The sequence below is a fragment of the Melospiza georgiana genome, chromosome 27, assembly GCF_028018845.1.
Source record: "Melospiza georgiana isolate bMelGeo1 chromosome 27, bMelGeo1.pri, whole genome shotgun sequence".
In the NCBI taxonomy this organism is placed as follows: Eukaryota; Metazoa; Chordata; class Aves; order Passeriformes; family Passerellidae; genus Melospiza; species Melospiza georgiana.
The window spans coordinates 3,555,539-3,571,611 of NC_080456.1; the positions used below are offsets into that span (position 1 = coordinate 3,555,539).

The 16,073-nt window shown below is 46.3% G+C and overlaps 1 protein-coding gene across 1 annotated transcript in view; it reads left to right on the plus strand.

Annotated features, from left to right (window-relative positions):
- Positions 1-6,216, plus strand: part of CLMP (CXADR like membrane protein) — a 60,527-nt gene extending 54,311 nt beyond the window's left edge. Inside the window, exons 6-7 of the mRNA XM_058041311.1 lie at positions 59-200; positions 5,928-6,216. Of these exons, the coding sequence (XP_057897294.1) occupies positions 59-200; positions 5,928-6,216 (431 nt within the window). The remainder of the gene's footprint in view (positions 1-58; positions 201-5,927) is intronic.
- The last annotated feature ends 9,857 nt before the right edge of the window (positions 6,217-16,073 follow it).

Here is a 16,073-nt window from a genome sequence, read left to right on the forward strand (position 1 = left end):
CCACGCCACCAAGGGCTCACCGATAAATTTGGGGTTTTTTATTTTTTTTGGACAACAGATGCGCAAAACATCAGCATGATCGCCGGGGCGGTGTGCGGAGTGGCGGTGGGGCTCTCCCTCCTCTTCCTCGTGGTGAGGCTGACCATCAGGAGGAAAGAAAAGAAGAGATACGAGGAAGAGGAGGCGCCCAATGAAATCAGGTATTCCCGCGCCTGAGTGGGTCGCTGCTGGTGAGAGAGAGACGGCGAATCTTCTTTCATGATTCAGAAGAATGTATTATATATGTATCATATATATGATATATAATATCATATATATGATATTATATATCATATATATGACAGCATATAGCATAGTCTTAATGTATTATATATGATATATAATATCATATATGTGATATTATATATCATATATACGATAGCATATAGCATAGTCTTAATGTATTATATATGATATATAATATCATATACATGGTATTATATATCATATATATGACAGCATATAGCATAGTCTTAATGTATTATATATGATATATAATATCATATATATGATATATAATATATATGATATATAATATCATATATATATTATATATCATATATATGATAGCATATAGCAAAGTCCTAATGTATTCTATATTACATATAATATCATATATATGATATTATATATCATATATATGACAGCATATAGCATAGTCTTAATGTATTCTATATGATATATCATATCATATATGTGATATTATATATCATATATATGATAGCATATAGCATAGTCTTCATGTATTCTATATGATATATAATATCATATATTTGATATATAATATCATATATATGATATTATATATCATATATATGATAGCATATAGCATAGTCTTCATGTATTATATATGATATATAATATCATATATATGATATATAATATATACGATATATAATATCATATATGTGATATTATATATCATATATATGATAGCATATAGCATAGTCTTAATGTATTATATATGATATATAATATCATATATATGATATTATATATCATATAGAATACATTAAGACTATGCTAAAAAGAATAAGGAGAGAGGGTTGCAGAGCTGCTAGGCTAAGCTAGGAATAGATAGAAAGAATTCTATAACAAAGTTATGTCCAGGGTCTCAGTCCCCTGGCTTGCACTGGTGATTGGCCCTTAATTATAAACATAGGAAATGAGCCAATCAAGAAACCCCTGTTACATTCCACAGCAGCTGACAATAATTGTTTACCTTCCCTTCTGAGGCCTCTGGCCTCCAGGAGACACAGAAATCCGAAAGAAAGGATTTCTGTGAAGAAATGTCTGCGACAATCAGGTAACGCCTTTTGGGTAATCCCACCTCCCACACTCCCTCCCCGCCGTTTCCCACGTCTTTGCACCACAGTTTTAACCAACTCTAAGTAGCTTTGAGTGTCCTCAGAGGTTTTGCTCTAAAAGCTTTTTAAGTCGCTGCGAAACATCGCTGACAAATTTCAGGACTGTGAGAATCTCTGTGAAGGCTTCCCAGAAAATCAGATTAAAGCCGCCCCTCCTCTCCCCCGGTAAATCAGCACAAACCTCAACCGACCGTTCTCTCTCACATTTGTAATTTCGGTACTTTTGAAGCATTTGCATGTTCTTTTCTGGTGTTGAACCGAAGCTGCTTGTCCGTTGTGGTTCTGAGAGGGTTTGGGGGTGGTTTCCTTTCCTTCTTTCTTTTCAATTTCTTTTTTCTTTCTTTTCTTTGTCTTTCCTTTCTTTCCCACTGTTCTTCCCTCAGTTCTCCCATCTTTTCCCCTCTTTCCACCTTCTTTTCCCTTTCTTTTCTCCCTTATTTCCCCCCTTCTTTCCCCTCTCTTTCCACTTCTTTTTCTCTTCTTTCTTCCTTCTTTCCTCCCTTCTTTCCCCTCTTTGCCTCTTCTTTTCCCCTCTTTCTACCTTTTCACATTCTTTCTTCCCTCTTCCCCCTTCTTTCTTCCTTCCTTCTTTTCCCCTCTTTCCACCTTCTTTCCTAATTTTTTTCTTCCTTCTTTCCACCTCTTCTTCCCTTCTTTCCCCACCTTTTTCCCCATTTCCCCCCTCTTTTCCCCTTCTTCCTCCCTTCTTTTCTCCCTTATTTTCTCCCTCTTTCCACCTTCTTTTCCTCTTCTTTTCCTCTCCTTTCCTCCCTTCTTTCCCTCTTCTTTTCTCCTCTTTCTACCTTTCCCCATTCTTTCTTCTCTCTTTCCCCCTTCTTTCTTTCTTCTTTTCTCCTCTTCCCACCCTCTTTCCCCCATTTCCCTCTTCTTTTCCCTCTTTCCCCTTCTTTTCTCCTATTTTCTCCTCTTACCACCTTCTTTCCTCATTTTTTCCTCTTCTTTCCACCCCTTTCTTTCCCCCACCTTTTCCCCCCATTTTCCCCATTCTTTCCCCATTCTTTCCTCCCTCCTTCCTCCCTTCTTTTTCCCCTTCTTCCTCCCCTCTTTTCTTCCTTTTCTCCCTCTTTCCCCTTCTTTTCTCTAATTTTCTCCTCTTTCCACCTTCTTCCCTCATTTTTTCCTCTTCTTTCCACCCTTTCTTTCCCCCACCTTTTTTTCCCCCATTTTCCCCATTCTTTCCCCCTTCTTTCCTCCCTTCTTTTCCCCAATTTTCCCCTTCTTTTCCCCCTTCTTCCTCACTTCTTTCCCCCTTTTTCCCTTCTTCTTCCTTCCTTCTTTTCCCCCTTCTTTCCCCACCCTTTTTTCCCCATTTCCCCCATTCTTTCCCCCCTCTTTTCCCCCCCTTTTCCCTCTTCTTCCTCCCTTCTTTCCCCCTTTTTCCCTTTCATTTCCAGCTCCTATTTATCGCACAGTTCAGCCACGCTCCCTGAGCCCTCTCTGAGCCTTTGGAACAACTGTTCCCCCAGATTTAGCTCAGGATGAGCACGGAGGGGAGCAGGAACACGAGGAACGCCGACTCCTGTTCCTGGAGCTCATCTGCTCCCCTGAAATCCCCTAAGCCCAGCTTGGGCTCCAGCCAAGGCAGCCTGAACTGCTCAGGAAGGAAAGGGCTGGAAAATCTATTTCCAGGAATGACTCTGAGCTGCTGCTGCCTCCAAGGAACAAAGCCCTGAGCCATCTTTAGGTCTCTGTGCGGCCACCTGGCCTGGAGTGACATCTCAGCACCGCCAGAGATCCGTAATCCCCTCAGCTCTGATCCCTCTCAGCTTCTTCATCTTTTTCTCCTTTGTTTTCCTCTTCTTCCTCCCTTCTTTCCCCTGCTTTTCTCCCTTCTTTTCCCCTTCTTACTCTCCCCTTCCTGTTCATCTTCTTCCCCTTTCTTTTTCCTCTTCCTTCCCCCTTCTTTTTCCTCTTCCTTCCCCCTTCTTTTTCTTGCTTTTCTCCCTTCTTCTTCCTCTTCTTTCCCCCTTCTCACCCTCCCCTTCTTTTCCCTCTTCTCCCCCTTCTTTTTCCTCTTCTTTCTCCTTTCTTTCCCCACTTTTCTCCCTTCTTTCCCCCTTCTTACTCTCCTCTTATTTTTCATCTTCTTCCCTCTTCTTTCTCCCTTTTCCCCCTGTTTTTATTCCTTCTTTCCCCCTTATACCCTCTCCTTCTTTCTCCTCTGGTTTCCCCCTTCTTTTTCCTCTTTTCCCCTTTCTTTTTCCTCTTCTTTCTCATTTCTTTCCCCCACTTTCCTCCCTTCTTTCCCCCTCATACCCTCTCCTTTTTCCTCTTCTTTCCCCCACTTTTCTCCCTATTTCCCCACTTCTTACCCTCCCCTTTTCTCCCTCTTCTTCCCCATTCTTTTTCCTCTTTTCTCCTTTCTTTCCTCCCACTTTTCTCCCTTCTTTCCCTCCCCGTCTTTTTCATCTTCTCCCTATTCTTTTCCCTCTTCTTTCTCCTTTCTTTCCCCCACTTTTCTTCCTATTTTCCCCCTTCTTACCCTCCCCTTTTTTCTCTTCTTCCCCTTCTTTTTCCTCTTCTTTCCCTCACATTTCTCCCTTCTTTCCCCCTTGTTTTTCCTCTTCTTTCCCCCTTCTTTCTCCTGCTTTTTTCCCTATTTTCCCCCTTCTTACCCTCCCCTTTCTTTTTCCTCTTCTTTCTCCCTTCTTTCCGCTCCTTTTATCCCTTCTTTCCCCTTCTTACCCTCCCCTTCTTTCTCCTCTACTTCCCCTTTATTTTTCCTCTTCTTTCTCCCTTCTTTCCCCCTTCTTACCTTCCCCTTCTTTTTCATCTTCTCTCCCTTCTTTTTCCTCTTCATCCCCCTTCTCTTTCCTCCCTTCTTTCCGCCACTTTTCTCCTTCCTTCCCCCCATTTTTCTCCCTTCCTTCCCCCTTCTTTTTCATCTTCTCTCCCTTCTTTTTCCTCTTCATCCCCCTTCTCTTTTCTCTTTCCTTTCCCCCATTTTTCTCCCTTCCTTCCCCCTTCTTATCCTCCCCTTCTTTTTCATCTCCTTCCCCCTTCTTTCCCCTGCTTTTCTCCTTTCTTTCCACCTTCTTACCTTGCCCTTCTTTTTCATCTCCTTCCCTCTTCTTTTCCCTCTTTTTCCCCCTTTTTCCCCAAGGCAGTCTCCGCTGTTTTCTCCCCCTTTCCTGTTTCCATCTGGAGCCTCTCTGGTATCGCATCCACGCCCAGCCTGTTCCATCCTCCCCCTCCGTGTCTCTGTCTCGGTCCGGACCCGGTCGTGGCGCCTCTCCCGGTGCCCACGGGGGTGTGTGGAGCGGCAGAACCGGTTCCAGGCACTCCTGCCCAGCCCATTTGGCATTCTGGCTGCGGATTGCAGAGCTCCCGGCTCAGCCTGCGCTGTTTGCTCTCACACACACACACACAGAGCCGGGTGTGAGCAGCGTGGCTTTACCACAAATTCATTTACCGACACTCTGCGGGGCAATGGGGAGTTTAATCCATCGAGTTTGGACAATTTGCAGGGTATTCAATGAATTCCTCCTTTCTTTCCCTGAGCAAATTAGCAGCAACTGTTTTTTCTCTCGCGTTTGTGATGGCAGTGTTTTGAAGAATTTGCGTATTCTTTTATGGTGTTAAAACTGCTTGGCTGTTGTGGCTCTGAGAGAGTTTGGGGGTGGTTTTCTTCCCTTCTTTCTTTTTTCTTTCTTTTTATTTTCTTTTTCTTTCCTTTATTTCCCCCTCTTCTTCCCTTTTCACCCCCTTCTTTTTCCTCTTCTTTCCTCTTTATTTTTTCTTTTCTTTCCTTCTTTTTTCCTTTTATTTCTCCCTTTTTTCCTCTCCTTTTCTTTCTTTTTCCTCTTCTTTCCCACTTCTATCCCAATTTTCTCCCTTCTTTCCCCCTTCTTACCCTTCCCTTCTTTTTCCCTTCTTTCCTTCACTTTTCTCCCTTCTTTCCCCCTTCTTACCCTCCCCTTCTCTTTCATCTTCTCCCCCTTCTTTTTCCTCTTCTTTTTCCCCTCTTTCCCCCACTTTTCTCCCTTCTTACCCTCCACTTATTTTTTCTCTTCTTTCCCCCTCCTTTTTCCTCTTCTTCCTCCTTTTCCCCCCCTGCTTTTCTCCCTTCTTTCCCCCTTCTTACCCTCCCCTTCTGTTTCCTCTTCTTCCCCCTTCTTTTCCCTCTTCTTTCTTCTCCGTTTTCTCCTTTCATTTTCCTCTTCTTTCTCCTCTTCTTTCCCCCTTCTTTTCCCTCTTCTTTCCCCCTTCTTTTTCCCACTTCTTCTCCCTTCTTTTTCCTCTTCTTTCTTCCCAGAAGAAGAGGAAAAAGAAGGGGGAGAAGATGAAAGAGAAGGGGACGGTAAGAAGGGGGAAAGAAGGGAGAAAAGTGGGGGGAAAGGGGAGGAAGAAGAGGAAAAAGAAGGGGGAAAGAAGGGAGGAAAGTGGGGAAAGAAGAAGGAAAAGAACTCCCCCCCGTTCCGGCCATTCCCACATCAGTCCCCAGTGTTTCCCGGACCATTCCCCGCACTGTTTAACCCTTTGTGCGCTGTTCCCTGGCAGGGAAGATGCCGAGGCACCCAAGGCCCATCTGGTGAAGCCCAGCTCCTCCTCTTCGGGCTCCCGCAGCTCCCGCTCGGGTTCCTCCTCCACCCGCTCCACAGCCAACAGTGCCTCCCGCAGCCAGCGGACTCTGTCCACAGAAGCCACCCCTCACCTGACCCCACCCCAGTACAGCCAGCGGCAGCTGGACAGGAAGGAAGAACCCAAAAAATCCGAGTACAACCACCTGGTGAAGGTGGCAGTGCCAGCGATGGTGCCCGCGCAGAGCCGCGCCTTCCAAACCGTGTGAGCGTCCCCAGAGCATCCCCTGCCGCTCCTCACGGACATTCCCGAACTGTCGCAGCACCGGGGACATTCCCAAATTGTCACAGCACCGGGGAATCGCCAAAAAAATCCTCACAGCATCGCCAAAAATCCTCACAGCATCGGGGGAATTGCCAAAAATCCTCACAGCACCAGGGAAATGCCTAAAATTGTCACAGCACCGGGGAATCGCCAAAAATCCTCGCAGCATCGGGGAAATGCCAAAAATTGTCACAGTACCAGGGAAATGCCAAAAAATTGTCACCGCACCCTGGAAATCCCGAAATTGTCACAGCGCCGGCCGCTCAGGATAGCTCGGGCTCCTCCTGGTCAGCTTCATGGCAATCACTCGGGATTGTTCACCCCGCCAGAAGCTCCCACTCCTTCCTGAGCATCACTGAGTTCAGATCCCTCTGATTCTGATACAGAAAGACCTAAGAAAGATCTTATTAAGTTATCTTTTTATTTTTGGGGGTTTTTTTCCCTTTGAAAATGGAGCACAGAGCATTAAAAACCTATGGCAGCAAAGCTCTGCCGTCGAGTGAAACTGCATGAGTGGAAAGAAGCCAAACCTCTGATTCTGATACAGTAAGATTTAAGAAAGATTTTAAGAAAGAATTATTGAAGGGAAAAGGGAGCTTCTTTTCAAATTATCTTTTTATTTTTGTTGGTTTTTCCCTTTGAAAATGGAACACTGAGCATTAAACACCTATGGTAGCAAAGCCGTGCTGTTGAGTGAAACTGTGTGAATGAAAAGAAGGCAAACCTCTGATTCTGATACAGAAAGATTTAAAAAAGAATATAAGAAATATTTATTGGAGGGGAAAATGAGCTTCTTTTTAAATTATCTTTTTTGTTTTGTTGTTTTTTCTTTCCTTTGAAAATGGACCATTGAGCGTTAAAACCCTATGACAGCAAAACTGAGCTGTCAAGTGAAACTGTGTGAGCGGAAAGAAGCCAACCCTCTGATTCTGATACAGAAAGATTTAAGAAAAAATTATTGGAGGGAAAAGGGAGCTTCTTTTTAAATTATCTTTTTATTTTTGTTGGTTTTTCCCTTTGAAAATGGAACACTGAGCATTAAAAACCTACGGCAGCAAAGCTGTGCTGTCAAGTGAAACTGTGTGAGTGGTAAAAATGCCCTCTGATTCTGATACAGAAAGATTCAAGAAAGATTTATTGGAGGGAAAAGGGAGCTTCTTTTTAAATTATCTTTTTTTTTTTTGGTTGGTTTTTTTCCCTTTAAAAATGAGCATTAAACCCCTATGGTAGCAAAGCCGTGCTGTCGAGTGAACTGTGTGAGCGAAAAGAAGCCAAGCCTCAGGATTTTTTAAAAGGGATCAACAAAAAGATGCATAATATTCCAGAGAGGTTTTGTGGGGAGGGAGAAGTCTCCCAGACTGGTTTGGGAGAAGTTTCTTGAAGATTGTGTTGTTTTGAGGCTGAGGGTGTCCAGCCAGGTGCTTCCCATTCCCTGCATTCAGCGACATCCTGCAGCTGTAGCTAAAACAGAAAGTAAGGGTCACTCCCAAAGGACACGAGATGCAGCACTGAGGGGTCTGAACTGAACTCTCCTAAAAGGAAAGAACTTTTCCTGCCCAGAAAACAGAGGTGCTTCAATTGCCAGAACAAACCTGGGGCCAGGAGCTGACTCTGAGCCTTAGAGAGAGAAGCGGGCACTGAACCCAGCCCTGCCCACCTGGGGAGGCACCAAAAAGCCTGGACGGAGCCTTGGGAAGAGCTCCCGGCCACTGCCAGCTGGAGAACTGGCCAGGCTGGTGCTGGAGAAGCCTTCTGGAAAGTTCTTCCCCAAGCTGGGGGAGCAGCACTGCCCAGCTGAGGCCAGGGAAGGCCTGGAGGGTTCCCTGGCAGAGGAAAACACACCTGGGACAGGTGAGCGGGCACAAAACGCTGCTCCCACCACCAGGACATCGTGTGTGAGCTCTCCCACTCCTGCACCAAATGTAACTAAAGTGGAAATCAAAGGATCAGCCATGGGCCAGGGCTGAGGCTCAAACCTTCAGCAAGACTCTTAAAAAAATGGCAAGAATTGTAAAAAAATTTTTTTTTTTTTTTTGTGAGCAACCAGGTTAAGCATTTGCACGGAATATGAAGCTGGGGAAGGATGGAGGGAGGGGCAGGTGCAGAATTCTGTCGCTGATTTTTCCTCTGAAGGACTTGGCTCTGAGCACTGCTGCACACAAGGCACTGAGCTTGTGGGTTCCAGATTCCTGTATCCCCAGACTGGTGATTTTCTGTTTTGAAAATGAGGGGGTTTGGGTTTTTTTCCCCCACTGGAGGGAGGGAAAGGGTTTCTCCAATTCGTGGAAAGAGCCTACAGAAGATGGCTGAGCACAGAAGAACCACAGATCTGAAATTCTTTCTCCAGGATTGTCATTGTTCTCCTCTTCCCAGACCCAGAATTTCTAATTTCTTTACTTGACTTCTTTGCCAACCTGATCAAAGCCAAGCCTTCATTTCCACATGACAAAGAGTTTCCAAACTTGCCCCACACCATGTGAGAACTCCCTTTCCTAGGAGCACTCACTCAAAATCCCACTGCTTTCCCCAGCCCAGATTTAACCCTTGCCAGGCCAAATTCCTGCTGCTGTGCAGGGAAAACAATCCCAGCTTTAATAAAGGAGAGCTGGCATGAGGTGTTTGACAATCTGCTCCTGCCATGGGGGTGGATTCTCTGTCGTTCCATCCTGGATCCAGCAGGGTGGGGAGCAGCAGCTCTGAGGGTCAGGGATTGCTCTGCAGTTGGTTTCATCCCGAGCCATGAAGGTTGAGGGGCTCCAAAGCACCCCTGAGCCATTCCAGAGCTGGGGAAATCCCAAAAGGAGGCAGAGGATGGTGAAAGGAGCCTGTGGGTTCCTCTGTGGGTGCTCACTGCGCTGGACATTCCCTGTGCTGAAAATCTCCTTGCTGCGCCTCAGTGATGGTTTCTCCTCAAAGCAGGATTTATGAGCTTTCACACCTGAGATAGCCCAGCTACCCCAAACAGCATCAAATCAGCAGGATGGCTCCTGAGGTAGGGTTGGAAACAGAAAAAGGCTTAATAAAAGGCAAAATAACAAAATTCTTACAGAGAAAAACCGAGCCAAGGGCGAGAGGTTTGTGCTCCTGATAAAACACGACACAAAAGGGGGTACCCTTCCTTTTCTAGATCTCTTCTTTTTCTGGTTGTTTTGTTTTTCTAGTTCTCTTCTTTTTCTAGTTCTCTTCTTTTTCTAGTTCTCCTCTTTTTCTAATTGTTTTCTTTTTCTAGTTCTCTTCTTTTTCTAGTTCTCTTCTTTTCCTAGATATCTTTCTGTTCTCTTCTTTTCCCAGTGAATTACCCAGGCCAGATCTCTCGGCCTCTCTCCACCCAGCCCCAGCTCTGAGGTGAAGTCCAAAATTTCCTACGAGGTGTCTTTGTACCAAATTTTTGGGCTTTTTGCCTTTTTAAGAATAATTTGGTCACTCTGCCAACAAGGGGACACCTGAGGATGCTCACCCTGAGCACAGAGAGCCAGCAGGGATTCTCTGGGTGTTTCCCCTCAGGAGATGCCCTCAGGAAATTATTGCCCCCCAATTTTAGCAGCATCCTTAGGGTGCTCAGGCTATTTCTGTTCTTTTTATAGCATTAAATATTTTGTGTGAAAAATTAACATAAAATGCCCTTAAATTTACTATTGCCCCCCCAATCTGAAGAGTGAAAAATATAAATAAAATGCCCTTAAATCTACTCTTGCCCCCCAACCTAAAGGGTGAAAATTTAACCCAAAATCCCCTTAAATTTACTATTGCCCCCCCAATCTAATGGGTGAAAGATTAAACACAAAATGCCCTGAAATCTACTATTGCCCCTGAATAAAGGGTGAAAAATTAACACAAAATCCCCTTAAATTTACTATTGGCCCTGAATCTAAAGGGTGAAAAATTAACATAAAATGCTCTTAAATTTACTATTGCCCCCCAGTATAAAGGGGGAAAAATTAACACAAAATGCCCTTAAATTTACTATTGTCCCCCCAATCTAATGGGTGAAAGATTAAACACAAAATGCCCTTAAATCTACTATTGCCCCTGAATAAAGGGTGAAAAATTAACATAAAATGCCCTTAAATTTACTCCTGCCCCCCAATCTACTCAATGCCCCCAAAGCTACTCTTGCTTTACTATTTGCTCGACTTTTGAGCTGTCTCACTGGGTTTTTGCTGTTGCCTCAGCCCTCATCAGTGACCCCCAGGGAAAAGGGAAAAGTTCCTCCCCAAAGGGAGCAGCACAAAGGGATCATCCCAAAGGATTCCAATTTTCCAAGCCCCAGCCCACCAGGAGTGGCACGAGGGAAGCAAACAAGCCAAACCTTGCTTTGTAAAATAGTGTATTAAAGCATTTACTGTCATTTACCAGCTATTAATTAATTAACGAATTGTGTGATTAAATGCCTACCATGTTATGTAGCTTCTTGTTTCTCAGCAGCTTCCACCTCTGCTGTGATTGGTGTACTTGTACTGTGTCTGAACAACTCAGAGGAAAGCAGATATTTATTATTGATTCACTTGGAATCAATGATTTATTAATAAATATTTTTTTTTTGGTTGGTTGTTTTATAAATAAAGGTGCTGCAGATGAAGTGCTGCAGCTCAACTCAACTCGTTCCATTTCCTGGGCTGTGATGGGTTTTGTGCTGCCAAGCTGAATCCAAAGGGGGGAAAAAAAAGAAAGGCTGGAGTTAAAAATATCATTTTTAATCTAAGCTCAGCAGGCCTGTGCGTGCACATTTGCATGGGGAGCGTGGGGAATTTTCCCTGGGTATTTTTCAGCCTTAAATTAGGTGACATTTCACAAAAGATGTGAAACCCTGGGTGATGCACGGAGGGAAATGTGGTTTTATTTGGGGATAAATTCCAAATATTTGGGGATATCTGGGCTGATTTATGGAGGCCAGTGTGGTTTTATGCGGGGATAAACCCGAAATATTTGGGGATATCTGGGGTGATGCATGCAGGGAAATGTGGTTTTATTTGGGATAAACCCCAAATATTTGGGGTGATGCATGGAGGCAAATGTGGTTTTTTTTGGGATAAACCCCCAATATTTGGGTATATCTGGGGTGATGCAAGGAGGGAAATGTTGTTTTATTTGGGGATATCTGGGCTGATTTATGGAGGGAAATGTGGTTTTATTTGGGATAAACCCCAAATATTTGGGGATATGTGGGGTGATGCATGGAGGCAAATGTAGTTTTATTTGGGATAAACTCTAGATATTTGGGGACATCTGGGGTGATTTATGGAGGGAAATGTGGTTTTATTTGGGGGTAAATCCCAAATATTTCGGGATATCTGGGGTGATGCATATATGGTTTTTTTGGGGGGATAACCTCCCGATATTTGGGGATATCTGAGGTGATACAGAGGCAAATGTGGGTTTATCTGGCGATATCTGGGGTGATGCATGGAGGGAAATGTGGTTTTATTTGAGGATAAACCCCAGATATCTGGGTAAATTTGGGATATTTGGGGTTCTGGGATATTTTTGGCTGGGGATGCAGGTGCTGAAGGCCAACCTGGTGAATGAACAATTCCAGCACAACAACCCCTGGAGCTTCACCCTGGCCCTGCTGTGACCTCCCTGCTGGAGCAGCCCACGTGCCCGGCTCTCCTCGTGGGCTCTGGGTGAGCAGCAAACCTTGAGCTGTGCCCAATCCCTGAAACCTGAGCTGTGCCCAGATCCCTGAAAGCTGAGCTGTGCCCAATCCCTGCAGATAAACCTGAGCTGTGCCCAGATCCCTGCAGACAAACCTGAGCTGTGCCCAGATCCCTGAATCCTGAGCTGTGCTCAATCCCTGAAACCTGAGCTGTGCCCAATCCCTGCAGATAAACCTGAGCTGTGCTCAATCCCTGAAACCTGAGCTGTGCCCAGATCGCTGCAGACAAACCTGAGCTGTGCCCAGATCGCTGCAGACAAACCTGAGCTGTGCCCAATCCCTGAAACCTTGAGCTGTGCCTAATCCCTGAAACCTGAGCTGTGCCCAGATCCCTGAATCCTGAGCTGTGCCCAATCCCTGAATCCTGAGCTGTGCCCAGATCCCTGCAGACAAACCTGAGCTGTGCCCAGATCCCTGAAACCTGAGCTGTGCCCAATCCCTGCAGACAAACCTGAGCTGTGCCCAGATCCCTGCAGACAAACCTGAGCTGTGCCCAGATCCCTGAAACCTGAGCTGTGCCCAATCCCTGCAGATAAACCTGAGCTGTGCCCAGATCCCTGAAACCTGAGCTGTGCCCAATCCCTGAAAGCTGAGCTGTGCCAAATCCCTGAATCCTGAGCTGTGCCCAGATCCCTGCAGACAAACCTGAGCTGTGCCCAATCCCTGAAACCTGAGCTGTGCCCAGATCCCTGAATCCTGAGCTGTGCTCAATCCCTGAAACCTGAGCTGTGCCCAGATCCCTGAATCCTGAGCTGTGCCCAGATCCCTGAATCCTGAGCTGTGCCCAGATCCCTGAAAGCTGAGCTGTGCCCAGTCCCTGAATCCTGAGCTGTGCCCAATCCCTGCAGACAAACCCCTGCAGGCAGCTCAGGCAACCCAGGCAGCCGGATTTGGGGTGGATTTATTGCAGATAAAGGCGCTGGGCTCTCGGTTTCTCTCAGCCTCCTCTCCCCCTCAGGGTGTTTGCAGAGGTGTCCGGACATCAACAATCCTCCAGGCTGAAATGCGGGAGCAAAAATTGCGACATCATCGGCGTTTAAAACAACAGAGGGTGACAACACAGCGGTCTCACAGGTGGGGCCTGTCTGTCCTTAACTCAAGCGCAAACGCTGCTCCTGCTCCGGGAGTTGGTGACATTAAAAACCCCGGTTAGTTCAGAGAGGAGCTGTGCAGTGACAGAGTCTGATAGAGGATCGGGAATTTGGGTGTGAAATTGCAGATTTTTGTACAGGATCAGGAATTTGGGTGTGAAATTGCAGATTTTTGTACAGGATCAGGAATTTGGGTGTGAAATTGCAGATTTTTGTACAGGATCAGGAATTTGGGTGTGCAGTTCCAGATTTCTGTACAGGATCGGGAATTTGGGTCTGCAGTTCCAGATTTCTGTACAGGATCAGGAATTTGGGTGTGAAATTGCAGTTTTGTACAGGATCAGGGATTTGGGTGTGCAGTTGCAGATTTCTGTACAGGATCAGGAATTTGGGTCTGCAGTTCCAGATTTCTGTACAGGATCAGAAATTGCAGTTACAGAGTTTTGTGCAGGATCAGGAATTTGGGTGTGCAGTTGCAGAGTTTTGTAGAGGATCAGGGATTTGGGTGTGCAGTTGCAGATTTCTGTACAGGATCAGGAATTTAGGATTATTTTTAACCCGGACACGCTGAGAGGGGGGAAGCCCATGGGAAAGGGAAGGGAGGGCCTTGCAAATCTGTGATTTTCAAACTCCAGCGGATCTGTTATATAAATAAATGCTGCTGTGGTGAGCAGCAGGAATGCCTTTGATAATCTCCCTTCTCCTCCCAGTTCTGTTTGAAACGCTGAAAGGAGAAGCGGTGCTGGATCCCTAATACTCTAAATTCACTCCCCAAAATAACGTTTCAATCCATAATTAAAAAAAAAAAAAAAAAAACAAAACAGAAAACAACTCCACACTAAAAAAACCAAATAGCGAATCCTGCCAAGCTTTAATTGATGTGATATCAAGCAAACGAGCTCCTTTTGTCCAGTGGAACAGCCTCTAATTTCTGACGGGTGATTCATTTGCGAAGCGCCCTCCTCCCTGCACTGACTCACCCATTTCGCTGCCTCGCCTCGCTCCGAGTGCCCGCACACGGAAATGTCACCGTGGCATCCCCAGCTGCTATTCTCGGCTGCTGCCGTCATTCTGCCCGGGCTTTAAAAAAAATCAACCCCAAAAAAGCGCCCCAAAGGCGAACGGCAAGGGTGCCGAGGTGGGCTCGGTGGGAATTACACTGAGGAGCATCTCTGGAGTAACCCTGGAGCAGGACAGCAGAGCAGGCTGTACTCTGGACATGCTGCAGTGTGCTTTGCACGCCTTTACCACTTTGCTCAGTGGGAATTACGTTCAGGAGCATCTCTGGAGTAACCTTGGAGTAGAGCAGCACAGCAGCCTGGACATGGTGCAGTGTGCTTTGCACATTTTACCACTTTGCTCAGTGGGAGTTACACTGAGGAGCATCTCTGGAGTAACCCTGGAGCAGGACAGCACAGCAGGCTGTACTCTGGACATGGTGGAGAGTGCTTTGCACACGTCAGTGGGAATTACACTGAGGAGCATCTCTGGAGTAACTTTGGAGCAGAGCAGGCTGTACTCTGGACAGGGTAGAGTGTGAATTGCACACCTCAGTGGGACTTACACTGAGGAGCATCTCTGGAGCAACCCTGGAGCAGAACAGCAGAGCAGCCTGTACTCTGGACATGGTGTAGTGTGCTTTGCACATTTTACCACTTTGTTCAGTGGGAGTTACACTGAGGAGCACCTCTGGAGTAACCCTGGAGCAGCACAGCAGGCCGTACTCTGCACATGATGTAACCTTCTTTGCACACCTCAGTGAGAATTACACTGAGGAGCATCTCTGGAGTAACCCTGGAGCAGCACAGCACAGCAGACAGTACTCTGCACATGATGTAGCCTTCTTTGCACACCTCGGTGAGAATTACACTGAGGAGCACCTCTGGAGTAACCCTGGAGCAGCAGGCTGTACTCTGGACAGGGCGCAGCGTTCTTTGCACACCTCACCTGGCCAGGCGTGCCTGCCCTCACCTCAGGAGGCACAGCTGCTGCTCCACGACACAGAGCCCCTTCCCCTGCCCTGCCCTCAACCTTCTGCACCCCAATTCCAGCTCCAAACCCTTCCCTTGGGCGCCACCCCAAAACCCCAGCTCGGCTTTGAGCCCTGAGCAACAGCAGGAGCCACAAACTGGCAGGGCACCAGCGGCACCATTGCTTCTGGCGTGGGGCTGGCACTGTGGGCTGGCACTGTGGGCTGAGCCGGGGGACAGCGTCACATCCCCTCGTTTTGTCACCCCAATCTGCCAGGAAGAGGGATGGTGCCACCCTTATCTCAGGATGTGGCTTGCACACAGGAATTGTCACAGACACACGCAAGGAACAGGCTGACGGATCTGCTCCTGTGCTGGATTTTTAAGTGTTTTAAGTGTTACTAAATGTTCTAAAGTCAGCCTGGGAGAACCTGAAATGCTTTTTCATGTGCCGCTTTCACCCCTTTAAATGAAAGAGATCTCCCTCTTCTTTACCCCTTTTGAGGAAGAGATCCCCCCTGGACAGCAAAGAAGGGGTTAATGGACATAACTTTGGGAGGGGTTAAAGGGTTAAAAAAGGGGAAAACCTCCATTGTGAGGGGGCTGAGCACGTGGCAGGAAAAATCTTTTGCTCCTGGCACCTTTTTTCTCTGTTCAGAAAAGGTAACCTTTTTTCTCGATTCAGTCTCGTGCTGTATTTTTGATAAGGTTTAATAAACCTTGCTAACCTATGAAAAGTGAGCAGCTGCTCCTCCCAGTTTTGTTTTCCCAGAGCCTGGCCAGGACTCGGTGTTTGCTTTCCCTGCTCGCAGAGCCTCCCTGGCCTTTATTCCCTGTAAACTTTGGATGCAGCCACAGCCCTGAGCGTGACCTCAGGTGATTCCCGACCTCTGCCCCGCTCCCCTCACCCCCGGGGACACCAAAAACCCCCGTTTTTCCACCATTTCCCTTCCCAAATGTTAGGAAAATCTATCCACAAACACCAGAGGTTTATGTACAAAAAGGAGACAGAGGAGTCTTTTCTGGCTTTATTCCAGTAAAGGCAGAGGCCATGGGGCATCCCCTGGAGTCTCTCCAATTTTTG